The 27,748-nt window shown below is 42.6% G+C and overlaps 1 protein-coding gene across 1 annotated transcript in view; it reads right to left on the bottom strand.

Annotated features, from left to right (window-relative positions):
- The window catches only part of PIK3CA (phosphatidylinositol-4,5-bisphosphate 3-kinase catalytic subunit alpha), a 369,462-nt gene that overhangs the window by 176,793 nt on the left and 164,921 nt on the right, over window positions 1–27,748 (bottom strand). Inside the window, exon 10 of the mRNA XM_053710159.1 lies at window positions 20,146–20,171. Coding sequence (XP_053566134.1) covers window positions 20,146–20,171 — 26 coding nt within the window. The remainder of the gene's footprint in view (window positions 1–20,145; window positions 20,172–27,748) is intronic.

The raw sequence follows: 27,748 nt of genomic DNA, 5'->3' as shown, positions 1-27,748 counted from the left end.
TTTTAAAACACATTTTTACAAGAGTATGTATCTCTATTAATAAGCCTGATACCAGTCACTTTTACTGCATTTAAGGCTATACCAACATTACAGTGTTATCACCAATGTACGTTAAAAAACGATTAAACATGCCAGCAAATGTTTTAAAACACATTTTTATAAGAGTATGTATCTCTATTAATAAGCCTGATACCAGTCGCTATCGCTGCATTTAAGGCTTTACTTACATTACTTCGGTATCAGCAGTATTTTCTTAGTCAATTCCATTCCTAGAAAAATATTTTACTGCACATACCTTATCTGCAGGAAAACCTGCACGCCATTCCCCCTCTGAAGTACCTCACTCCTCAGAATGTGTGAGAACAGCAAATGGATCTCAGTTACGTCTGCTAAGATCATAGAAAAACGCAGGCAGATTCTTCTTCCAAATACTTCCTGAGATAAACAGCACACTCCGGTGCCATTTAAAAATAACAAACTTTTGATTGAAGAATAAACTAAGTATAAATCACCACAGACTCTCACGACCTATGTTGAGGCTTGCAAGAGAATGACTGAATATGGCAGTTAGGGGAGGAGCTATATAGCAGCTTTGCTGTGGGTGGACTCTTGCAACTTCCCGTTGGGAAGGAGAATATATTCCATAAGTAATGGATGATCCGTGGACTGGATACACTTAACAAGAGAAAAGTGCATGCACTCTGCCTCATTGATATCCTTTCCAAGGATATGCTAAGTCCCAGAATCTGCAGCTTCCAGTGCCAGTCTTCAGACACCATAAACTTCACCTCCTCCATGAACAGAGGCAAAGAGAATGACTGGGGTTTGTGGGAAGGGGAGTGATACTTAACAGCATGGCTGTGGTGCTCTTTGCCTCTTCCTGCTGGTCAGGAGTGATACTCCCAACAGTAATTAAGGATGCCGTGGACTCACCATATCTTAGAAAAGAAATAGATTTTTTGAAAGCATAAACATAGTCAAACTCCTGTAAAAAAAAATTGGGTCTGTTCTACTTTTGTAAATGAGAGGCCTCTCATTAACTCCTTACTCTTGATCAGTTATGAGTTAAAGGGACAGTAAACCTAAAAAATAATATTATATAACATTATTTAGGTGCTATAGCTATAAAACCCTTTTTTCACTTTTAATATTTAAAAAACATACCGCTTTTACAGACCCGCTCTCTGCTCTCTGCTGAGCGGGTCTGTTTTTTTTAGTCAGCGCATCGGGCCAGCTGTATATTCACAGCCCGGCCCGACCGCGCCATAAGACTAAGTGCAGCTCGCTCCTGCTCTGTCTGACAGCAGGAGCGAGCTTCACTTAATGCTATGGCGCGGTCGGGCCGGGCTGTGACTATACAGCTGGCCTGATGCGCTGACTAAAAAAAACAGACCCGCTCAGCAGAGAGCAGGTCTGTAAAAGCGGTATGTTTTTTAAATATTAAAAGTGAAAAAAGGGTTTTATAGCTATAGCACCTAAATAATGTTATATAATTCTGCACTATGTGCAGAATTATATAACATTATTTTTTAGGTTTACTGTCCCTTTAACTTCAGTTTATTAAAAGGGACATTCCGGTCAAAATGTAAATGCACATAGATGAATTACATGTACTGGCAAAAATACTTTTAGTAAAAGTTATCACTGTTTTAGTGTTAACATTTTTCTCTGCACATGCATATGAAGCAGAGATAGATATTCACTCTGAACCAGCATTATAAATACTGCAGCTGCTTAGAGCACCAGATGTTACAAGCATTTTAAGGTCTCTGAGCAAGTGCTGTCTTTAAAATGCTGGTGCACGGTGCATACTTAAATACACTTTTGAAACAGCTATAGCTTTTATTAGAAGCGTTTTTGCTAATACGTGTATATTATAAAAATGCTTCTATTCAAAACTGAAATGCATCCATGCGGATTTCAATTTTGGCTGGAGCTGGAATGACCCGTTAAGGCTTTTTGTATATATACAAAATAGGAAGGAAAGAAAGACAGAAGGAAACAGAGCACTTATACAATTAACATCATTCTCACAATGACTGCAGCCTGGCAATCAAAAAGTTCTATGTATTATTTACATTAAGTGAAACCAGTGTAGAAAAACATAATTTATGTAAGAACTTACCTGATAAATTCATTTCTTTCATATTAGCAAGAGTCCATGAGCTAGTGACGTATGGGATATACATTCCTACCAGGAGGGGCAAAGTTTCCCAAACCTCAAAATGCCTATAAATACACCCCTCACCACACCCACAATTCAGTTTAACGAATAGCCAAGAAGTGGGGTGATAAGAAAAAAGTGCGAAAGCATATAAAATAAGGAATTGGAATAATTGTGCTTTATACAAAAAAATCATAACCACCACAAAAAAGGGCGGGCCTCATGGACTCTTGCTAATATGAAAGAAATGAATTTATCAGGTAAGTTCTTACATAAATTATGTTTTCTTTCATGTAATTAGCAAGAGTCCATGAGCTAGTGACGTATGGGATAATGATTACCCAAGATGTGGATCTTTCCACGCAAGAGTCACTAGAGAGGGAGGGATAAAATAAAGACAGCCAATTCCTGCTGAAAATAATCCACACCCAAAATAAAGTTTAATGAAAAACAGAAACAGAAGATTCAAACTGAAACCGCTGCCTGAAGTACTTTTCTACCAAAAACTGCTTCAGAAGAAGAAAATACATCAAAATGGTAGAATTTAGTAAAAGTATGCAAAGAGGACCAAGTTGCTGCTTTGCAAATCTGATCAATCGAAGCTTCATTCCTAAACGCCCAGGAAGTAGAAACTGACCTAGTAGAATGAGCTGTAATCCTTTGAGGCGGAGTTTTACCCGACTCGACATAGGCAAGATGAATTAAAGATTTCAACCAAGATGCCAAAGAAATGGCAGAAGCTTTCTGGCCTTTTCTAGAACCGGAAAAGATAACAAATAGACTAGAAGTCTTTCGGAAATCTTTAGTAGCTTCAACATAATATTTCAAAGCTCTAACAACATCCAAAGAATGCAACGATTTCTCCTTAGAATTCTTAGGATTAGGACATAATGAAGGAACCACAATTTCCCTACTAATGTTGTTGGAATTCACAACTTTAGGTAAAAATTCAAAAGAAGTTCGCAACACCGCCTTATCCTGATGAAAAATCAGAAAAGGAGACTCACAAGAAAGAGCAGATAATTCAGAGACTCTTCTGGCAGAAGAGATCGCCAAAAGGAACAAAACTTTCCAAGAAAGTAATTTAATGTCCAATGAATGCATAGGTTCAAACGGAGGAGCTTGAAGAGCCCTCAGAACCAAATTCAAACTCCAAGGAGGAGAAATTGATTTAATGACAGGTTTTATACGAACCAAAGCTTGTACAAAACAATGAATATCAGGATGATTAGCAATTTTTCTGTGAAAAAGAACAGAAAGAGCAGAGATTTGTCCTTCAAGGAACTTGCAGACAAACCCTTATCCAAACCATCCTGAAGAAATTGTAAAATTCTAGGAATTCTAAAAGAATGCCAAGAGAATTTATGAGAACACCAAGAAATGTAAGTCTTCCAAACTCGGTAATAGATCTTTCTAGAGACAGATTTACGAGCCTGTAACATAGTATTAATCACCGAGTCAGAGAAACCTCTATGACTAAGTATTAAGCGTTCAATCTCCATACCTTCAAATTTAATGATTTGAGATCCTGATGGAAAAAACATAATTTATGCTTACCTGATAAATTCCTTTCTTCTGTAGTGTGATCAGTCCACGGGTCATCATTACTTCTGGGATATTACTCCTCCCCAACAGGAAGTGCAAGAGGATTCACCCAGCAGAGCTGCATATAGCTCCTCCCCTCTACGTCACTCCCAGTCATTCGACCAAGGACCAACGAGAAAGGAAAAGCCAAGGGTGAAGTGGTGACTGGAGTATAAATTAAAAAATATTTACCTGCCTTAAAAACAGGGCGGGCCGTGGACTGATCACACTACAGAAGAAAGGAATTTATCAGGTAAGCATAAATTATGTTTTCTTCTATTAAGTGTGATCAGTCCACGGGTCATCATTACTTCTGGGATACCAATACCAAAGCAAAAGTACACGGATGACGGGAGGGATAGGCAGGCTCTTTATACAGAAGGAACCACTGCCTGAAGAACCTTTCTCCCAAAAATAGCCTCCGATGAAGCAAAAGTGTCAAATTTGTAAAATTTGGAAAAAGTATGAAGCGAAGACCAAGTTGCAGCCTTGCAAATCTGTTCAACAGAGGCCTCATTCTTGAAGGCCCAAGTGGAAGCCACAGCTCTAGTAGAATGAGCTGTAATTCTTTCAGGAGGCTGCTGTCCAGCAGTCTCATAAGCTAAACGAATTATGCTACGAAGCCAAAAAGAAAGAGAGGTAGCGGAAGCTTTTTGACCTCTCCTCTGCCCAGAGTAAATGACAAACAGAGAAGACGTTTGTCGAAATTCCTTAGTTGCCTGTAAGTAAAATTTTAGAGCACGGACTACATCCAGGTTGTGCAGTAGACGTTCCTTCTTTGAAGAAGGATTTGGGCATAAAGAAGGAACAACTATCTCTTGATTGATATTCCTGTTAGTAACTACCTTAGGTAAGAACCCAGGTTTAGTACGCAGGACTACCTTATCCGAATGAAAAATCAAATAAGGAGAATCACAATGTAAGGCTGATAATTCAGAGACTCTTCGAGCCGAGGAAATAGCCATTAAAAATAGAACTTTCCAAGATAACAACTTTATATCAATGGAATGAAGGGGTTCAAACGGAACGCCCTGTAAAACATTAAGAACAAGGTTTAAACTCCATGGTGGAGCAACAGTTTTAAACACAGGCTTAATCCTGGCCAAAGCCTGACAAAAAGCGTGGACGTCAGGAACTTCTGACAGACGTTTGTGTAACAGAATGGACAGAGCTGAGATCTGTCCATTTAATGAACTAGCAGATAAACCCTTTTCTAAACCATCTTGTAGAAAAGACAATATCCTAGGAATCCTAACCTTACTCCAAGAGTAACCTTTGGATTCACACCAATATAGGTATTTACGCCATATCTTATGGTAAATCTTTCTGGTAACAGGTTTCCTAGCCTGTATTAAGGTATCAATAACTGACTCAGAAAACCCACGTCTTGATAAAATCAAGCGTTCAATTTCCAAGCAGTCAGCTTCAGAGAAGTTAGATTTTGATGTTTGAAGGGACCCTGTATCAGAAGGTCCTGTTTCAGAGGTAGAGACCAAGGTGGACAGGATGACAAGTCCACCAGGTCTGCATACCAAGTCCTGCGTGGCCACGCAGGTGCTATTAGAATCACTGATGCTCTCTCTTGTTTGATTCTGGCAATCAATCGAGGAAGTAACGGGAAGGGTGGAAACACGTAAGCCATCCTGAAGTCCCAAGGTGCTGTCAGAGCATCTATCAGGACTGCTCCTGGATCCCTGGATCTGGACCCGTAACGAGGAAGCTTGGCGTTCTGTCGAGACGCCATGAGATCTATCTCTGGTTTGCCCCAACGTCGAAGTATTTGGGCAAAGACCTCCGGATGAAGTTCCCACTCCCCCGGATGAAAAGTCTGACGACTTAAGAAATCCGCCTCCCAGTTCTCCACTCCCGGGATGTGGATTGCTGACAGGTGGCAAGAGTGAGACTCTGCCCAGCGAATTATCTTTGATACTTCCATCATAGCTAGGGAGCTTCTTGTCCCTCCCTGATGGTTGATGTAAGCTACAGTCGTGATGTTGTCCGACTGAAACCTGATGAACCCCCGAGTTGTCAACTGGGGCCAAGCCAGGAGGGCATTGAGAACTGCTCTCAATTCCAGAATGTTTATTGGCAGGAGACTCTCCTCCTGACTCCATTGTCCCTGAGCCTTCAGAGAATTCCAGACGGCACCCCAACCTAGAAGGCTGGCGTCTGTTGTTACAATTGTCCAGTCTGGTCTGCTGAATGGCATCCCCCTGGACAGATGTGGCCGAGAAAGCCACCATAGAAGAGAATTTCTGGTCTCTTGATCCAGATTCAGAGAAGGGGATAAGTCTGAGTAATCCCCATTCCACTGACTTAGCATGCACAGTTGCAGTGGTCTGAGGTGTAAGCGTGCAAAGGGTACTATGTCCATTGCCGCTACCATTAAGCCGATTACCTCCATGCATTGAGCCACTGACGGGTGTTGAATGGAATGAAGGGTGCGGCAAGCACTTTGAAGTCTTGTTAGCCTGTCCTCTGTCAGGTAAATCTTCATTTCTACAGAATCTATAAGAGTCCCCAGGAAGGGAACTCTTGTGAGTGGAACGAGTGAACTTTTCGTTCACCTTCCATCCATGTGAGCTTAGAAATGCCAGCACTAACTCTGTATGAGACTTGGCAGTTTGAAAGCTTGAAGCTTGTATCAGAATGTCGTCTAGGTATGGAGCTACCGAGATTCCCCGCGGTCTTAGTACCGCCAGAAGAGCACCCAGAACCTTTGTGAAGATTCTTGGAGTTGTAGCCAATCCGAATGGAAGAGCCACAAACTGGTAATGCCTGTCTAGGAAGGCAAACCTTAGGTACCGATAATGATCTTTGTGAATCGGTATGTGAAGGTAAGCATCTTTTAAATCTACAGTGGTCATGTACTGACCCTCTTGGATCATAGGTAAAATTGTCCGAATAGTCTCCATCTTGAACGATGGAACTCTTAGGAATTTGTTTAGGATCTTTAAGTCCAGGATTGGTCTGAAAGTTCCCTCTTTTTTGGGAACCACAAACAGATTTGAGTAAAACCCCTGTCCCTGTTCCGATCGTGGAACTGGATGGATTACTCCCATTAACAAAAGCTCTTGTACGCAGCGTAGAAACGCCTCTTTCTTTGTCTGGATTGTTGACAATCTTGACAGATGAAATCTCTCTCTTGGAGGAGAGTATTTGAAGTCCAGAAGGTATCCCTGAGATATTATCTCTAGCGCCCAGGGATCCTGAACATCTCTTGCCCAAGCCTGGGCGAAGAGAGAAAGTCTGCCCCCCACTAGATCCGATCCCGGATCGGGGGCCCTCAATTCATGCTGTTTTAGGGGCAGCAGCAGGTTTCCTAGTCTGCTTGCCCTTGTTCCAGGACTGGTTAGGTTTCCAGCCTTGTCTGTAGCGAGCAACAGCTCCTTCCTGTTTTGGTGCAGAGGAAGTTGATGCTGCTCCTGCTTTGAAATTACGAAAGGAACGAAAATTAGACTGTCTAGTCTTGGCTTTGGCTTTGTCCTGAGGCAGGGCATGGCCTTTACCTCCTGTAATGTCAGCGATAATCTCTTTCAACCCGGGCCCGAATAAGGTCTGCCCTTTGAAAGGTATATTAAGCAATTTAGACTTAGAAGTAACATCAGCTGATCAGGATTTTAGCCACAGCGCCCTGCGTGCCTGAATGGCGAATCCTGAATTCTTCGCCGTAAGTTTAGTAAGATGTACTACGGCCTCCGAAATGAATGAATTAGCTAGTTTAAGGACTCTAAGCCTGTCCGTAATGTCGTCCAGAGTAGCTGAACCAATGTTCTCTTCCAGAGACTCAATCCAGAATGCCGCTGCAGCCGTGATCGGCGCAATGCATGCAAGGGGTTGCAATATAAAACCTTGTTGAACAAACATTTTCTTAAGGTAACCCTCTAACTTTTTATCCATTGGATCTGAAAAAGCACAGCTATCCTCCACCGGGATAGTGGTACGCTTAGCTAAGGTAGAAACTGCTCCCTCCACCTTAGGGACCGTTTGCCATAAGTCCCTTGTGGTGGCGTCTATTGGAAACATTTTTCTAAATATCGGAGGGGGTGAGAACGGCACACCGGGTCTATCCCACTCCTTAGTAACAATTTCAGTAAGTCTCTTAGGTATAGGAAAAACCTCAGTACTCGTCGGTACCGCAAAATATTTATCCAACCTACACATTTTCTCTGGTATTGCAACTGTGTTACAATCATTCAGAGCCGCTAACACCTCCCCTAGTAATACACGGAGGTTTTCCAGTTTAAATTTAAAATTTGAAATATCTGAATCCAGTCTGTTTGGATCAGAACCGTCACCCACAGAATGAAGCTCTCCGTCCTCATGTTCTGCCACCTGTGATGCAGTGTCTGACATGGCCCTAATATTATCAGCGCACTCTGTTCTCACCCCAGAGTGATCACGCTTACCTCTTAGCTCTGGTAATTTAGCCAAAACCTCAGTCATAACAGTAGCCATATCCTGTAATGTGATTTGTAATGGCCGCCCAGATGTACTCGGCGCTACAATATCACGCACCTCCCTCTGAGCGGGAGATGTAGGTACTGACATGTGAGGCGAGTTAGTCGGCATAACTCTCCCCTCGTTGTTTGGTGAAATTTGTTCAATTTGTACAGATTGACTTTTATTTAAAGTAGCATCAATACAGTTAGTACATAAATTTCTATTGGGCTCCACTTTGGCATTGCAACAAATGACACAGGTATCATCCTCTGAATCAGACATGTTTAACACACTAGCAAATAAACTTGTAACTTGGAAATACAATTCAATTAGAATAATATTAAAACGTACTGTGCCTTTAAGAAGCACAGAAGATCTATGACAGTTGAAAAACAGAATTTATGTTTACCTGATAAATTACTTTCTCCAACGGTGTGTCCGGTCCACGGCGTCATCCTTACTTGTGGGATATTCTCTTCCCCAACAGGAAATGGCAAAGAGCCCAGCAAAGCTGGTCACATGATCCCTCCTAGGCTCCGCCTACCCCAGTCATTCGACCGACGTTAAGGAGGAATATTTGCATAGGAGAAACCATATGGTACCGTGGTGACTGTAGTTAAAGAAAATAAATTGTCAGACCTGATTAAAAAACCAGGGCGGGCCGTGGACCGGACACACCGTTGGAGAAAGTAATTTATCAGGTAAACATAAATTCTGTTTTCTCCAACATAGGTGTGTCCGGTCCACGGCGTCATCCTTACTTGTGGGAACCAATACCAAAGCTTTAGGACACGGATGAAGGGAGGGAGCAAATCAGGTCACCTAAATGGAAGGCACCACGGCTTGCAAAACCTTTCTCCCAAAAATAGCCTCAGAAGAAGCAAAAGTATCAAACTTGTAAAATTTGGTAAAAGTGTGCAGTGAAGACCAAGTCGCTGCCCTACATATCTGATCAACAGAAGCCTCGTTCTTGAAGGCCCATGTGGAAGCCACAGCCCTAGTGGAAGGAGCTGTGATCCTTTCAGGAGGCTGCCGTCCGGCAGTCTCGTAAGCCAATCTGATGATGCTTTTAATCCAAAAGGAGAGAGAGGTAGAAGTTGCTTTTTGACCTCTCCTTTTACCAGAATAAACAACAAACAAGGAAGATGTTTGTCTAAAATCCTTTGTAGCATCTAAATAGAATTTTAGAGCGCGAACAACATCCAAATTGTGCAACAAACGTTCCTTCTTCGAAACTGGTTTCGGACACAGAGAAGGCACGACTATCTCCTGGTTAATGTTTTTGTTAGAAACAACTTTTGGTACGTAAAACCACCTTATCTGCATGGAACACCAGATAAGGAGGAGAACACTGCAGAGCAGATAATTCTGAAACTCTTCTAGCAGAAGAAATTGCAACCAAAAACAAAACTTTCCAAGATAATAACTTAATATCAACGGAATGTAAGGGTTCAAACGGAACCCCCTGAAGAACTGAAAGAACTAAGTTGAGACTCCAAGGAGGAGTCAAAGGTTTGTAAACAGGCTTGATTCTAACCAGAGCCTGAACAAAGGCTTGAACATCTGGCACAGCTGCCAGCTTTTTGTGAAGTAACACAGACAAGGCAGAAATCTGTCCCATCAAGGAACTTGCAGATAATCCTTTTTCTAATCCTTCTCGAAGGAAGGATAGAATCTTAGGAATCTTAACCTTGTCCCAAGGGAATCCTTTAGATTCACACCAACAGATATATTTTTTCCAAATTTTGTGGTAAATTTTTCTAGTTACAGGCTTTCTGGCCTGAACAAGAGTATCAATAACAGAATCTGAGAACCCTCGCTTTGATAAGATCAAGCGTTCAATCTCCAAGCAGTCAGCTGGAGTGGGACCAGATTCGGATGTTCGAACGGACCTTGAACAAGAAGGTCTCGTCTCAAAGGTAGCTTCCATGGTGGAGCCGATGACATATTCACCAGATCTGCATACCAAGTCCTGCGTGGCCACGCAGGAGCTATCAAGATCACCGACGCCCTCTCCTGATTGATCCTGGCTACCAGCCTGGGGATGAGAGGAAACGGCGGGAATACATAAGCTAGTTTGAAGGTCCAAGGTGCTACTAGTGCATCTACTAGAGTCGCCTTGGGATCCCTGGATCTGGACCCGTAGCAAGGAACCTTGAAGTTCTGACGAGAGGCCATCAGATCCATGTCTGGAATGCCCCACAGTTGAGTGATTTGGGCAAAGAGTTCCGGATGGAGTTCCCACTCCCCCGGATGCAATGTCTGACAACTCAGAAAATCCGCTTCCCAATTTTCCACTCCTGGGATGTGGATTGCAGACAGGTGGCAGGAGCGAGTCTCCGCCCATTGAATGATTTTGGTCACTTCTTCCATCGCCAGGGAACTCCTTGTTCCCCCCTGATGGTTGATGTACGCAACAGTCGTCATGTTGTCTGATTGAAACCGTATGAACTTGGCCCTCGCTAGCTGAGGCCAAGCCTTGAGAGCATTGAATATCGCTCTCAGTTCCAGAATACTTATCGGTAGAAGAGATTCTTCCCGAGACCAAAGACCCTGAGCTTTCAGGGATCCCCAGACCGCGCCCCAGCCCATTAGACTGGCGTCGGTCGTGACAATGACCACTCTGGTCTGCGGGAGGTCACCCCTTGTGACAGGTTGTCCAGGGACAGCCACCAACGGAGTGAGTCTCTGGTCCTCTGATTTACTTGTATCTTCGGAGACAAGTCTGTATAGTCCCCATTCCACTGACTGAACATACACAGTTGTAATGGTCTTAGATGAATGCGCGCAAAAGGAACTATGTCCATTGCCGCTACCATCAAACCTATCACTTCCATGCACTGCGCTATGGAAGGAAGAGGAACGGAATGAAGTATCCGACAAGAGTTTAGAAGTTTTGTTTTTCTGGTCTCTGTCAGAAAAATCCTCATTTCTAAGGAGTCTATTATTGTTCCCAAGAAGGGAACTCTTGTCGACGGAGATAGAGAACTCTTTTCCACGTTCATTTTCCATCCGTGAGATCTGAGAAAGGCCAGGACTATGTCCGTGTGAGCCTTTGCTTGAGGAAGGGACGACGCCTGAATCAGAATGTCGTCCAAGTAAGGTACTACAGCAATGCCCCTTGGTCTTAGCACCGCCAGAAGGGACCCTAGTACCTTTGTGAAAATCCTTGGAGCAGTGGCTAATCCGAAAGGAAGCGCCACGAACTGGTAATGCTTGTCCAGGAATGCGAACCTTAGGAACCGATGATGTTCCTTGTGGACAGGAATATGTAAATACGCATCCTTTAAATCCACCGTGGTCAAGAATTGACCTTCCTGGATGGAAGGATTGTTCGAATGGTTTCCATTTTGGACGATGGAACCTTGAGAAACTTGTTTAGGATCTTGAGATCTAAGATTGGTCTGAACGTTCCCTCTTTTTTGGGAACTACGAACAGATTGGAGTAGAACCCCATCCCTCGTTCTTTTAATGGAACAGGATGAATCACTTCCAGAAGATAACCTTGGGAGACTATTTCTAGCGCCCAAGGATCCAGAACATCTCTTGCCCAAGCCTGAGTGAAGAGAGAGAGTCTGCCCCCCACCAAATCCGGTCCCGGATCGGGGGCCCGCATCTCATGCTGTCTTGGGAGCAGTGGCAGGTTTCTTGGCCTGCTTTCCTTTGTTCCAGCCTTGCATTGGTCTCCAGGCTGGAGTGGCTTGAGAAGTATTACCCTCCTGCTTAGAGGACGTAGCACTTGGGGCTGGTCCGTTTCTGCGAAAGGGACGAAAATTAGGTTTATTTTTGGCCTTGAAAGACCTATCCTGAGGAAGGGCGTGGCCCTTGCCCCCAGTGATATCAGAGATAATCTCTTTCAAGTCAGGACCAAACAGTGTTTTCCCCTTGAAAGGAATGTCAAGCAATTTGTTCTTGGAAGACGCATCCGCTGACCAAGATTTTAACCAAAGCGCTCTGCGCGCCACAATAGCAAACCCAGAATTTTTCGCCGCTAACCTAGCCAATTGCAAGGTGGCGTCTAGGGTGAAAGAATTAGCCAATTTAAGAGCACGAATTCTGTCCATAATCTCCTCATAAGAAGAAGAATTACTAATAATCGCCTTTTCTAGCTCATCGAACCAGAAACACGCGGCTGTAGTGACAGGGACAATGCATGCAATTGGTTGTAGAAGGTAACCTTGCTGAACAAACATCTTTTTTAGCAAACCTTCTAATTTTTTATCCATAGGATCTTGGAAAGCACAACTATCTTCTATGGGTATAGTGGTGCGCTTGTTTAGAGTAGAAACCGCCCCCTCGACCTTGGGGACTGTCTGCCATAAGTCCTTTCTGGGGTCGACTATAGGAAACAATTTTTTAAATATGGGGGGAGGTACGAAAGGTATACCGGGCCTGTCCCATTCCTTATTAACAATGTACGCCACCCGCTTGGGTACAGGAAAAGCTTCGGGGGGCCCCGGGGCCTCTAGGAACTTGTCCATTTTACATAGTGTTTCTGGAATGACCAGATAATCCCAATCATCCAAATTGGATAACACCTCCTTAAGCAGAGCGCGGAGATGTTCCAACTTAAATTTAAAAGTAATCACATCAGGTTCAGCTTGTTGAGAAATTTTTCCTGAATCTGAAATTTCTCCCTCAGACAAAACCACCCTGGCCCCCTCAGACTGGTGTAGGGGCCCTTCAGAAACAATATCATCAGCGTCCTCATGCTCTTCAGTATTTTCTAAAACAGAGCAGTCGCGCTTTCGCTGATAAGTGGGCATATTGGCTAAAATGTTTTTGATAGAATTATCCATTACAGCCGTTAATTGTTGCATAGTAAGGAGTATTGGCGCGCTAGATGTACTAGGGGCCTCCTGTATGGGCAAGACTGGTGTAGACGAAGGAGGGGATGATGCAGTACCATGCTTACTCCCCTCACTTGAGGAATCATCTTGGGCATCATTTTTACTAAATTTTTTATGACATAAATCACATCTATTTAAATGAGAAGGAACCTTGGCTTCCCCACAGTCAGAACACAATCTATCTGGTAGTTCAGACATGTTAAACAGGCATAAACTTGATAACAAAGCACAAAAAACGTTTTAAAATAAAATCGTTACTGTCACTTTAAATTTTAAACTGAACACACTTTATTACTGCAATTGCGAAAAAGTATGAAGGAATTGTTCAAAATTCACCAAAATTTCACCACAGTGTCTTAAAGCCTTAAAAGTATTGCACACCAAATTTGGAAGCTTTAACCCTTAAAATAACGGAACCGGAGCCGTTTTTATATTTAACCCCTTTACAGTCCCTGGAATCTGCTTTGCTGAGACCCAACCAAGCCCAAAGGGGAATACGATACCAAATGATGCCTTCAGAAAGACTTTTCTATGTATCAGAGCTCCACACACATGCAGCTGCATGTCATGCTTTTCTCAAAAACAAGTGCGCCATACCGGCGCGAAAATGAGGCTCTGACTAAGATTAGGGAAAGCCCCTATAGAATAAGGTGTCAAAAACAGTGCCTGCCGATATTATTTTACAAAAAATACCCAGATTAAATGATTCCTCAAGGCTAAATATGTGTAAATATGATCGATTTAGCCCAGAAAATGTCTACAGTCTTAATAATCCCTTGTGAAGCCCTTATTTACTGTCTGAATAAAAATGGCTTACCGGATCCCATAGGGAAAATGACAGCTTCCAGCATTACATCGTCTTGTTAGAATGTGTCATACCTCAAGCAGCAAAAGACTGCTCACTGTTCCCCCAACTGAAGTTAATTCCTCTCAACAGTCCTGTGTGGAACAGCCATGGATTTTAGTAACGGTTGCTAAAATCATTTTCCTCATACAAACAGAATTCTTCATCTCTTTTCTGTTTCAGAGTAAATAGTACATACCAGCACTATTTTAAAATAACAAACTCTTGATTGAATAATAAAAACTACAGTTAAACACTAAAAAACTCTAAGCCATCTCCGTGGAGATGTTGCCTGTACAACGGCAAAGAGAATGACTGGGGTAGGCGGAGCCTAGGAGGGATCATGTGACCAGCTTTGCTGGGCTCTTTGCCATTTCCTGTTGGGGAAGAGAATATCCCACAAGTAAGGATGACGCCGTGGACCGGACACACCTATGTTGGAGAAATTAATAAATTGAAACAGTTATAGCCTCAATCCTTGTAAATAACACAACTTTAGCAAAGGTTTAATCCCATTAGCAAAGATAACAAATTCTGAAAGCAGGAAACAAATTACAGAATAAACGTTTTTTATCTCAGTCAAACTATAATTCTCACAGCTCTGCTGAGAGAAATTACCTCCCTCAAAATAAGTTTTGAAGACCCCTGAGCTCTGTAGAGATGAACCGGATCATGCAGGGAATACAATGAGTTGCTGACTGAAATATTTGATGTGTAGTAAAAGCGCCAAAAAAACGGCCCCTCCCCCTCACACACAGCAGTGAGGGAGAACAGAAACTGTCAGAAAACAGATTAAGCAACTGCCAAGTAGAAAAATAGTGCCCAAACATTTATTCACTCAGTACCTCAGTAAATGAAAACGATTTTACATTCCAGCAAAAACGTTAAACATAATCTCTAGTTATTAAACAGCTTTATGTATTTCTTACAGTGTAATTCTAGTGAAGTACCATTCCCCAGAATACTGAAGTGTAAAGTATACATACATGACATTATATCGGTATGGCAGGATTTTCTCATCAATTCCATTGTCAGAAAATAAAAACTGCTACATACCTCTATGCAGATTCATCTGCCCGCTGTCCCCTGATCTGAAGTTTACCTCTCCTCAGATGGCCGAGAAACAGCAATATGATCTTAACTACTCCGGCTAAAATCATAACAAAAACTCTGGTAGATTCTTCTTCAAACTCTGCCAGAGAGATAATAACACACTCCGGTGCTATTTTAAAATAACAAACTTTTGATTGAAGATATAAAACTAAGTATAATCACCATAGTCCTCTCACACATCCTATCTAGTCGTTGGGTGCAAGAGAATGACTGGGAGTGACGTAGAGGGGAGGAGCTATATGCAGCTCTGCTGGGTGAATCCTCTTGCACTTCCTGTTGGGGAGGAGTAATATCCCAGAAGTAATGATGACCCGTGGACTGATCACACTTAATAGAAGAAATGGGCCTTGAGATAGAAGGTCTGGCCTTAACGGAAGTGTCCAAGGTTGGCAACTGGCCATCCGAACGAGATCTGCATACCAAAACCTGTGTGGCCATGCTTGAGCCACCAGCAGTACAAACGAACGCTCCATTAGGATTTTGGAAATCACTTTTGGAAGAAGAACTAGAGGCGGAAAGATATAAGCAGGTTGATAATTCCAAGGAAGTGACAACGCGTCCACCGCTTCCGCCTGATGATCCCTGGGATCTGGACAGATACCTGGGAAGTTTTTTGTTTAGATGAGAGGCCATCAGATCTATTTCTGGAAGTCCCCAGATTTGAACAATCTGAAGAAATACCTCTGGGTGAAGAGACCATTCGCCCGGATGCAACGTTTGGCGACTGAGATAATCCGCTTCCCAATTGTCTATACCTGGGATGTGAACCGCAGAAGTTAGACAGGAGCTGGATTCTGCCCATACAAGTATCTGAGATACTTCTTTCATAGCCTGAGGACTGTGAGTCCCACCTTGACGATTGACATATGCCACGGTTGTGACATTGTCTGTCTGAAAACAAAAACGATTCTCTCTTCAGAAGAAGCCAGAACTGAAGAGCTCTGAAAATCGCACAGAGTTCCAAAATGTTGATTGGTAATCTCGCCTCCTGAGATTCCCAAACCCCCTGCGCTGTCAGAGATCCCCATACAGCTCCCCAACCTGAAAGACTCGCATCTGTTGAGATCACAGTCCAGGTTGAAAGAACAAAAGAGGCCCCTTGAATTAAACCACCAAGTCAGAGAAGATTGAACATTGGGATTTAAGGATATTAATTGTGATATCTTTGTAAAATCCCTGCACCATTGGTTCAGCATACAAAGCTGGAGAGGTCTCATGTGAAAACGAGCAAAAGGGATCGCGTCCGATGCAGCAGTCATGAGACCTAGAATTTCCATGCACAAAGCTACCGAAGGGAATGATTGAGACTGAAGGTTTCGACAAGCTGAAACCAATTTCAGACGTCTCTTTTCTGTTAGAGACAAAGTCATGGACACTGAATCTATTTGGAAACCCAAAAAGGTTACCCTTGTCTGAGGAATCAAGGAACTCTTTGGTAAATTGATCCTCCAACCATGTCTTTGAAGAAACAACACGTATGATTTGTATGAGATTCTGCAGAATGTAAAGACTGAGCAAGTACCAAGATATCGTCCAAATAAGGAAATACCGCAATACCCTGTTCTCTGATTACAGAGAGAAGGGCACCGAGAACCTTTGAAAAGATCCTTGGAGCTGTTGCTAGGCCAAACAGAAGAGCAACAAACTGGTAATGCTTGTCTAGAAAAGAGAATCTCAGAAACTGATAGTGATCCGGATGGATTGGAATATGCAGATATGCATCCTGTAAGTCTATTGTAGACATATAATGCCCTTGCTGAACAAAAGGCAGAATAGTCCTTATAGTCACCATTTTGAAAGTTGGTATCCTTACATAACGATTCAATATTTTTAGATCCAGAACTGGTCTGAAGGAATTCTCCTTCTTTGGTACAATGAACAGATTTGAGTAAAACCCCAGACCCTGTTCCAGAACTGGAACTGGCACAATTACCCCAGCCGACTCTAGGTCTGAAACACATTTCAGAAACGCCTGAGCCTTTACTGGGTTTACTGGAATGCGTGAGAGAAAAAATCTTCTCACAGGCGGTCTTACCTTGAAACCTATTCTGTACCCTTGTGAAACAATGTTCTGAATCCAAAGACTCTGAATCGAATTGATCCAAACATCTTTGAAAAATCATAACCTGCCCCCTACCAGCTGTGCTGGAATGAGGGCAGATTTGGGAGCTGGTTTTGACTTTCTAAAAGGCTTGGATTTATTCCAGACTGGAGAAGGTTTCCAAACGGAAACTGTTCCTTTAGGGGAAGGGTCAGGCTTTTGTTCCTTATTCTGACGAAAGGAACGAAAACGATTAGCAGCCCTATATTTACCTTTAGATTTTTTTGTCCTGAGGAAAAAAGGCTCCCTTCCCCCCAGTAACAGTTGAAATTATTGAATCCAACTGAGAACCAAATAATTTATTACCTTGGAAAGAAAGAGAAAGCAACGTTGACTGAGAAGTCATATCTGCATTCCAAGACTTAAGCCATAAAGCTCTTCTAGCTAAAATAGCTAAAAAGACATATACCTGACATCAATTCTAATTATATCAAAAATGGCATCACAAACAAAGTTATTAGCATGTTGAAGAAGTTTAACAATGCTATAAGCATTATGGTCTGACACTTGTTGCACTAAAGCCTCCAACCAGAAGGTGGAAGCTGCAGCAACATCAGCCAAAGAAATAGCAGGTCTAAGAAGATTACCTGGACATAAATAAGCCTTCCTTAGAAAAGATTCAAGCTTCCTATCTAAAGGATCCTTAAACAAAGTACTATCTGCCGTAGGAATAGTAGTACGTTTAGCAAGAGTAGAGATAGCCCCATCAACTTTGGGGATTTTTTCCCAAAACTCTAATCTGTCAGATGGCAAAGGGTACAATTTCTTAAACCTTGGTGAAGGAGTAAATGAAGTACCCAAACTATTCCATTCCCTAGAAATTACTTCTGAAATAGCATCAGGAACTGGAAAAACTTCTGGAATAACTACATGAGGTTTAAAAACTGAATTTAAACGCTTATTAGTTTTAATATCAAGAGGACTAGACTCCTCCATATCTAATGCAATCAACACTTCTTTAAGTAAAGAACGAATAAACTCCATCTTAAACAAATATGAAGATTTATCAGTGTCAATATCTGAGGCAGAATCTTCTGAACCAGATAGATCCTCATCAGAAATAGATAAGTCAGAATGATGGTGGTCATTTAAAAATTCATCTGAAATATGAGAAGTTTTAAAAGACCTCTTACGTTTACTAGAAGGAGGAATAACAGACAGAGCCTTCCGAATAGAATTAGAAACAAATTCTCTTACATTAAAAGGAACATCCTGAACATTAGATGTTGAAGGAACAACAACAGGTAATGGATTATTACTAATGGAAATATTATCAGCGTTTGATAGTTTATCGTGACAACTAAAACAAACTACAGCCGGAGGAACAGTTACCAAAAGTTTACAACAAATGCACTTAGCTTTGGTAAAACCGACATCAGGCAGCGTCTTTCCAGAAGTAGATTCTGATCCAGGGTCAGGTAGTGACATCTTGCAATATGTAATAGAAAAAACAACATATAAAGCAAAATTATCAAATTCCTTAAATTACAGTTTCAGGAATGGGAAAAATGCAAAACAAAACAAGCCTCTAGAAACCAGAAGCAACTAAAAAGTGAGACTGAAATAATGTGAAAAAACTGGTGCCTAACAGCCCGCAATTTAGAAAAAAAGTCAATTGAAAATTTTTAAGGTAAGAAAAATATAATTCATATGCATTTTCCCAAAAATATGAAACCGACAGTCTGAAAGAAGGAATACTGATTATCCTGAATCATGGCAAATATAAGTTTAACACATATATTTAGAACTTTACATATAAAGTGCCCAACCATAGCTTAGAGTGTCATGAAATAGAAATAAGACTTACTTACCCTAAGACACTCATCTACATAAAGTAGATAGCCAAACCAGTACTGAAACGAGAATCAGTAGAGGTAATGGTATATAAGAGTATATTGTCGATCTGAAAAGGGAGGTAGGAGAAGAAATCTCTACGACCGATAACAGAGAACATATGAAATAAAAAATGGAGATAAGGGAGCCATTTACCAATATTTTAGCTCTGTGTAGTAAAGACAAACTAGAGGTGCAGACCCTATATAAATATTGCAAACTATTATAAATAGGGAGAAAATAAGGAGAAGTAGTCCTTATAAAAAAGATAGGGAATTCAGCACTCTCATATACACATTTATAGGGACAGAGATATAAATATCTCAAGATATCAACCTAAGTATTAAGATAAATAGAGCTGAGTGTGGAGCCAGGTGGAAACCCAGAATAAAGACTTGACAACTAGCATGCTTGCAAGGCACTCATAATTTTATTATTTACAATTATTATTGTAAATAATAAAATTATGAGTGCCTTGCAAGCATGCTAGTGAGTCTCTGCCCATCGAATTAAAAGTCTGCCCCCTACTAGATCCGGTCCCGGATCGGGGGCTACCCCTTCATGCTGTCTTGGTGGCAGCAGCGGACTTCTTGGCCTGTTTACCTTTGTTCCAAGTCTGGTTAGGTCTCCAGACTGACTTGAATTGAGCAAAATTCCCCTCTTGCTTTGCAGCAGGGAAAGAGGTAGAGGGACCACCTTTGAAGTTTCAAAAGGAACAAAAATTATTTTGTTTGGTCCTCATCTTATTTGTCTTATCCTGAGGAAGAGCGTGGCCTTTCCCTCCAGTGATGTCTGAAATTATCTCTTTCAGCTTAGATTTTGATGACACATCAGCCGACCAGGACTTAAGCCATAACGCTCTACGCGCTAAAATGGCAAAACCTGAATTCTTTGCCGCTAATTTAGCCAGTTGAAAAGCGGCATCTGTAATGAAAGAATTAGCTAGCTTGAGAGCCCTAATTATATCCAGAATATCATCTAATGGGATCTCAACCTGAAGAGCCTTCTCCAGAGCCTCGAACCAAAAAGCAGCTGCAGTAGTTACAGGAACAATGCACGCTATAGGTTGGAGAAGAAAACCCTGATGAACAAATATTTTCTTTAGGAGACCCTCTAATTTTTTATCCATAGGATCTTTGAAAGCAAAACTGTCCTCAAGAGGTGTAGTTGTACGCTTAGCCAGGGTAGAAATAGCTCCCTCCACCTTAGGGACCGTCTGCCACGAGTCCCGCATGGTGTCTGGTCTATCCCACTCCTTAGTAACAATGTCCGAAATCCTCTTAGGGACCGGAAAAACAGTGTAGGCAGGAACCTCTAGAAATCTGTCCATTTTACACAATTTCTCTGGAACTACAATAGGGTCACAATCATCCAGAGTCGTTAAAACCTCCCTGAGCAACAAGCGGAGGTGTTCTAGTTTAAATTTAAAAGCCATCATATCTGAGTCTGTCTGAGGGAACATCTTTCCTGAATCAGAAATCTCTCCCTCAGACAGCAAATCCCTCACCCCCAACTCAGAACATTGGAGGGGACATCGGATATGGCTAATAAAGCGTCAGAGGGCTCAGCATTTGTTCTCACACCAGACCTACTGCGCTTCCCCTGCAACCCAGGCAGCTTAGATAAAATATCTGTGAGGGTAATATTCATAACTGCGGCCATATCTTGCAGGGTGAAAGAATTAGATGCACTAGAAGTACTTGGCGTCGCTTGTGCGGGAGTTAATGGTTGTGACACTTGGGGAGAATTAGATGGCATAAACCGATTCCCTTCTGACTGAGAATCATCCTGCGACATACTTTTAGTAGCTAAAATATGTTCTTTGCAATTTATTGACCTTTCAGTGCATGAGGGACACATTCTAAGTGGGGGTTCCACAATGGCTTCTAAACATATTGAACAATGACTTTCCTCAATGTCAGACATGTTTAACAGGCTAGTAATGACTACAAACAAGCATGAAAACACTTTATTTAGTGAAAAAAATAACAATCTTAAAAAACGGTACTGCGTCTTTAAGAGAAAAAAAGCATACACGTTCTGCAAAACTGCTTTAAAATGCACCAAATTTTTCAAATTTTTGATAGCAGACTCAATATGTGTAGTTAAGTTTGCTCCACAAGAAAATTTTACATTTAACCCTTTATTGTGCAAACCAGATTGAAATAAGGCCTAAATCTGAAAAAAAAACACCCCCAGCAGCTTGCCACAGCCCTGCTGTGGCACCTACCTGACCACAGGAATTGTAAATATGGGGTTAAAGCTTCGATTTGGCCCAAAACATCCACAAGGGCCCTCAGGAGTTGGAGCTTGCTGCTTGCAGAGTGAAAACAACTGCGCATCTGAGGCACGAAAATAGGCCCCGCCCATCTCACTCGATGTCTCTACAGCCTCAAAAAAACGAACCAGAGCAGTTTAAAACTAGCCATGTGGGTTCTGAGACCCAAAAGATAAGCCAAATGTACCCTCAATAAAGTTGCCCAAAAAACGTTATTGCCCACAAAACGTTAACAGCACTCCCAGTTCAAAAAACGTTTGCCCACAAACATTCAAAACTCAGTGTCAACCATTTTTTAATTAGCCCCTTATGCAAGCTTAGTAATGCCTTTCTATAGCTCTTAGGATTACTGCTTACCCTTACCCTCATGGGGATACTATCAGCCTTTCTGAAATACACAGTCTCTCCAGAAAAAATGACTGAACATACCTCACTGCTATATAGCATGAAAACGTTCCTCACACTGAAGTTTCTTGTACCCCTCAGCTTCTGTGGGAACAGCACTGGATCTTAGTTACAAATGCTAAGATCATCATCCTCCAGGCAGAAGTCTTCATCCATCTGCTGACTGAGAGTAAATAGTACACACCGGTACCATTTAAAACAAAAAACTCTTGCTTGAAGAAATTAAAAACTAATATTTTATCACCTCTTTCACTTTACCCTTACTTTAAGGAAATTATCAGGTAAGCATAATTTATGTTTTCCATCTTAATATGAGGAGAGTCCACAGCTTCATTCCTTACTGGTGGGAAACATATAACCAAGCTCTAGAGGACACTGAATAAAACCGGAAGCGTAAAAAAGAGGCAGACCCTATTCTCAGGGCACCACAGCCTGCAAAACCTCTCTTCCAAAAGCTGCTTCAGCTGAAGCAAAAACGTAAAATTTGTAAAACTTTGAAAAAGTATGTAAGGAGGACCATGTAGCCGCCCTACAAATCTGCTCCAAGAGGTCTCATTCTTGAAGGCCCAAGATGATGCCACAGCTCTAGTTGAATGAGCCGTAATCCTCTGAGGAGGCGTATGTCCCGCTGTTTAATATGCTAAGAGAATAATGCTCCTCAACCAAAAAGATAGGGAAGTGGAAGAAGCCTTCTGCCCTCTGGCTTCCCAGAATAGACAACAAACAATGCCTAAGTCTGTCTAAAATTCTTTGCAGCCTGAAGATAGAATTTAAAAGCTTGAACCACATCCAGATTATGAAGTAATTGTTCCTTCGAAGAAGGATTAGGACAAAAGGAAGGAACCACAATCTCCTGATTGATGTTGCGATCAGACATAACCTTAGGGAGACAACCCAAGCCAGTGCAAAGAACAGCCTTGTCAGCATGAAAATCTAGGTAAGGAGGCTCACATTGCAAGGCGCCATCTCAGAGACTATGCATGCCGAAGCAATAGCCAGTAGAAAAAGAACCTTCCAAGACAGTAACTTAATGTCCACTGAATGCATGGGCTCAAACGGAGCTCTCTGCAAAACCTTAAGAACCAGATTTAAACTGCAAGGAGGAGCGAAATGTCTAAACACAGGCCTGATTCTAGACAGACCCTGAACAAAAGACTATATCAGGATGCTCAGCGAGCCTCTTGTGTAATAACACAGATAGAGCTGAAATCTGTCCCTTTAAGGAATTAGCGGCAAGTCCCTTCTCCAAACCATCTTGGAGAAAGGAAAGAATCCTGGATATCCTGACATTATGCCAGGGGAATCCCCGCTCTTCACACCAGAATAAGTAGGTCCTCCACACCTTATGATAGATGCGACGAGCGACAGGCTTTCTAGCTTGAATGAGAGTATCAATCACTCTCTCAGAAAAACCTCTCTTGGCTAGGACCAAGCGTTCAATCGCCACGCAGTCAGCCTCAGAGAATGTAGATTCTGATGGACAACGGGGCCCTGTTCCAGCAGATCTCTGCGACAAGGTAACCTCCATGGAGGAGATAAGGACATCCCCACCAGATCCGCAAACCACATCCTCGTGGCCACGATGGAGCAATTAGGATCGCCAAAAGATGTAGTAAGGTGTAAACTAGTTTGAACCTCCAAGGCACTGCTAATGCATCTATCAGCTCTGCCTGAGGATCCCTGACCCCCGACCCGTATCTGGGTAGCTTGGAATTGAGCGGTCATCCGAACCTCCAAACCCCTTAGGAAAGGAGAACTTCGGTTCTGCGGCAAAACCTCCAGAACCCACGAGGAAACCTATATGGATCCCCACATAAGGAACGACAGAGGACATATACAATCCCTCCGATACTCCATTCATCGAGGACAAGGAGCACGTTGACGTATAAGTAATGAAAACACCCCCTCAAGTAATGGATAAATAAAACATAAAATAAACACTGCAATAAAGTGAATGACTCGACACCCAAACAGGAAAACCAGCACACCGGCACCACAGCAGTTAGTGCCCGACCAGTACCTGCCTGGAACAAGGAACACCCTAAACTGTCCAAGGAAAAAAAAATTGAAGCCCCAGAGGGATCGAAAATAAACTATAATCATAACTAAGTTATGATATAGAAAAACATGCAGCTTCGAAGGAAGTGCGCACTCCACCACAAAATCGCAAGCATCAGTTCCTGAGAGAGAATATTCCCAAACAGGAAAATTATAGCAGACATGAGCTTCTAGAACAAATCAATATATCCTAACCGAATTAAATAAAATGAAGGCAGCACCCGAAAGTGAACGCCCAAGAAAAACGGCACATCAACTGGACCAGCCGGTTAGAGGCCCAAGCTCAGAACTGGAACAGAGACGATAAGAAGATTGTCTTCATCCCCACCCGTCTAATCTAGTTTGCCGTCCGGCACAGAAGACCAAGGATCCCTCCACCCAGTAGGGCTGGAATCCTCCAGCACCGCCAAAACATGCCTTAACAAAATACGGAGACGTGCCAATCTATAACGGAAGTCAAAATGATCCCCCACCGGTTCGATGGGCAACCCCGGCCCTGAGGGTGGGGACCCTGAAGCCTAAGGGGCCATCGCTTCCCCAGAAGGTTTAACTGACTCAAGCGATCCCACGCCTGACGAACCCCGGTTAACAGAACACTGACAGTTTCTTAAAAATACCTCATTAGGGAGATATAAATGTGCCAGCGCCATAGATATAGCTAAACGGAACTGTGCTGTAACCTCTGGAGGAAACAAGCCGCCTTCCGGAGAAGGAGTAACGGCCATAGGGACACCTGCTTGTGTAGCAAAAGAAGGTTTTGGGGCACGCGCCCTCCCGGGACATGGAATCCTCTGTGCGGATGGCTCAACGCACCCTAAACTCTCTGATACAGGGGAAGAGAGTACTCTAGAACAGCAATCGGAACATAACTGATGGGCATGGATAACCTTGGCCATTTCATACTCTTCGCAAGATGTATTCTCTGAATCGGAACGGCAATCGGAACATACCTGATGGGCATGGATAACCCTGGCCATTTCATACTCTTCGCAAGACGTATTCTCTGAATCGGAGATATCCGTCTCCAAAAAAAATCAGAATCCTCCATAACTTGGAGATTGCCCTTATGGGCAAACACTAATGGCACCTTACACCTCTAATGGCTGGGGCACTCACCACCTCCTGTGAACCAGACAACGAACAGACTCTCCCCCCATCGTCACTCGGTCAAAGAGCGGAAATGGAATACAACCACACCCGGTCACGAGGTGCATCATGTAAGCCCGCCCCAAAAAAAGGTGCCAGTTCCTAGGACTGCACAAAAAGATGAAGTAAGGTAGTTATGTCCGAAAAGCCATGAGCCCAAGTAACACTACACAATAGCAGACAAAATCACATAACAAACAGGATTACAGTCCCTCAGGAGATATTAACCTTTGATTCCATAAAATAAAGGAGTCCCACTGGGACCCTGACTTCTTTCGTTTAACATTACAGTCATATATTGAAAAAAATGAAACTATCTTACCGGAATCTATGCCGTGGAACAGGAACACGGCCTTTCAAGTGTGACAGATAGCCTCGCTTCTGACAGGAACTTGAGTAAATAAAGGCAGGCAGCGAAACTCATCAACGCCAATTGCCAAAGGAGCTGTTAATATGAGTAGGGATGGTTTCGCAGAAAGACTCTCCCTGCATCTCCGGACTCTAACTTTCACCCATGCTCTCACTGAGAGGCTGACAGGATTACTTAAAACTCCAGTCCCATTTTGAAGAGTACTACCCTCCATAAGAGACTATCTTCAATCTTCTGACACTTCTCTGCCAATCTCCTAAAACGAAAGGCAAAGAATGACTGAGGGATGAGGGAAGTGGGGGAGGTATTTAAGCCTTTGGCTGGGGTGCCTTTGCCTCCTCCTAGTGGCCAGGTTCTGAATACCCAAAAGTAATGGATGCAGCTGTGGACCCTTCCTGATTAAGAAGAAAATCCTTGAATTCTGAAGAGAAATCTGTAGAACTCCCCTGTGTAGAATAAACAGTAGGAGGGCAGATACCTTTAGAAGCAAGAGCAGTATTAAGTGAGATTAGAATGCATAATCACATTTAAACAAGAATTGCACAGCTGAGATGAAGGCAACACATTACAATATACACACTTCACATTGGTAGGAAAGTGTTCAGAGGCTTTAACTTCTAAAGAAGTTTCAGGGACAGACACAGAAGATTCCATGATAAGTGAAAACTACAAAAGGGAGAAAAAAAACCCATAAGAGCTCTTAAAGCAAGGGAAATACTTACCCCCTCCATGGCAATGCTCCAGAGTGCTAACCCAACATCAAAAAAACAAAATTTATGCTTACCTGATAAATTTCTTTCTCTTGTGGTGTATCCAGTCCACGGGTTCATCCATTACTTGTGGGATATTCTCCTTCCCAACAGGAAGTTGCAAGAGGACACCCACAGCAGAGCTGTCTATATAGCTCCTCCCCTAACTGCCACCCCCAGTCATTCGACCGAAGACAAGCAAGAAAAAGGAGAAACTATAGGGTGCAGTGGTGACTGTAGTTTAAAAATAAAAAACACCTGCCTTAAAAAGACAGGGCGGGCCGTGGACTGGTTACACCACAAGAGAAAGAAATTTATCAGGTAAGCATAAATTTTGTTTTCTCTTGTAAGCTGTATCCAGTCCACGGGTTCATCCATTACTTGTGGGACACCAATACCAAAGCTTTAGGACACGGATGAAGGGAGGGACAAGGCAGGAACTTAAATGGAAGGCACCACTGCCTGCAAGACCTTTCTCCCAAAAATAGCCTCCGAGGAAGCAAAAGTATCAAATTTGTAGAATTTAGAAAAAGTATGAAGCGAAGACCAAGTCGCCGCCTTACAAATCTGTTCAACAGAGGCCTCATTTTTAAAAGCCCATGTGGAAGCTACCGCTCTAGTGGAATGAGCTGTAATTCTTTCAGGAGGCTGCTGGCCAGCAGTCTCATAAGCTAAACGGATTATGCTTCTCAGCCAAAAAGAAAGAGAAGATGCCGAAGCCTTTTGGCCTCTCCTCTGTCCAGAGTAGACAACAAACAATGCAGATGTTTGACGAAAATCCTTAGTAGCTTGTAAATAAAACTTTAAAGCACGAACCACGTCAAGATTGTGTAATAGACGTTCCTTCTTTGAAGAAGGATTAGGACACAGTGACGGAACTACAATCTCCTGATTGATATTCTTATTAGATACCACCTTATGAAGAAATCCAGGTTTGGTACGCAACACTACCTTATCTGTATGGAATATCAGATAAGGGGAATCACACTGTAAGGCAGATAACTCTGAAACTCTTCGAGCCGAAGAGATAGCTACCAAAAACAGAACTTTCCAAGATAAAAGCTTGATATCTATGGAATGCAGAGGTTCAAACGGAACCCCTTGAAGAACTTTAAGAACTAAATTTAAACTCCATGGCGGAGCAACAGGTTTAAACACAGACTTGATTCTAACTAAAGCCTGACAAAACGCCTGAACGTCTGGAACATCTGCCAGACGCTTGTGCAGAAGAATAGACAGAGCAGAAATCTGTCCCTTTAAGGAACTAGCTGACAATCCCTTCTCCAATCCTTCTTGGAGAAAAGATAATATCCTAGGAATCCTGACTTTACTCCATGAGTAACCCTTGGATTCACACCAATGAAGATATTTACACCATATCTTATGATAGATTTTCCTTGTGACAGGCTTTCGAGCCTGAATTAAGGTATCAATGACCGACTCGGAGAAACCACGTTTTGATAAAATCAAGTGTTCAATCTCCAAGCAGTCAGCCGCAGAAAAATTAGATTTGGATGTTTGAATGGACCTTGGAGTAGAAGGTCCTGCCTCAGCGGCAGAGTCCATGGTGGAAGAGATGACATGTCCACCAGATATGCATACCAAGTCCTGCGTGGCCACGCAGGTGCTATCAAAATCACCGAAGCTCTCTCCTGCTTGATCTTGGCAATCAGACGAGGGAGGAGAGGAAATGGTGGGAACAAATAAGCCAGGCTGAAGGACCAGGGCACTGCTAGAGCATCTATCAGCGCTTCCTGGGGATCCCTTGACCTGGTCCCATAACAGGGAAGCTTGGCGTTCTGACGAGACG

Source organism: Bombina bombina, chromosome 4 (assembly GCF_027579735.1).
Source record: "Bombina bombina isolate aBomBom1 chromosome 4, aBomBom1.pri, whole genome shotgun sequence".
Lineage (NCBI taxonomy): Eukaryota > Metazoa > Chordata > Amphibia > Anura > Bombinatoridae > Bombina > Bombina bombina.
The sequence above is the reverse complement of the archived record's forward strand: the minus strand, read 5'-3'. Positions and strand labels throughout refer to the sequence as shown.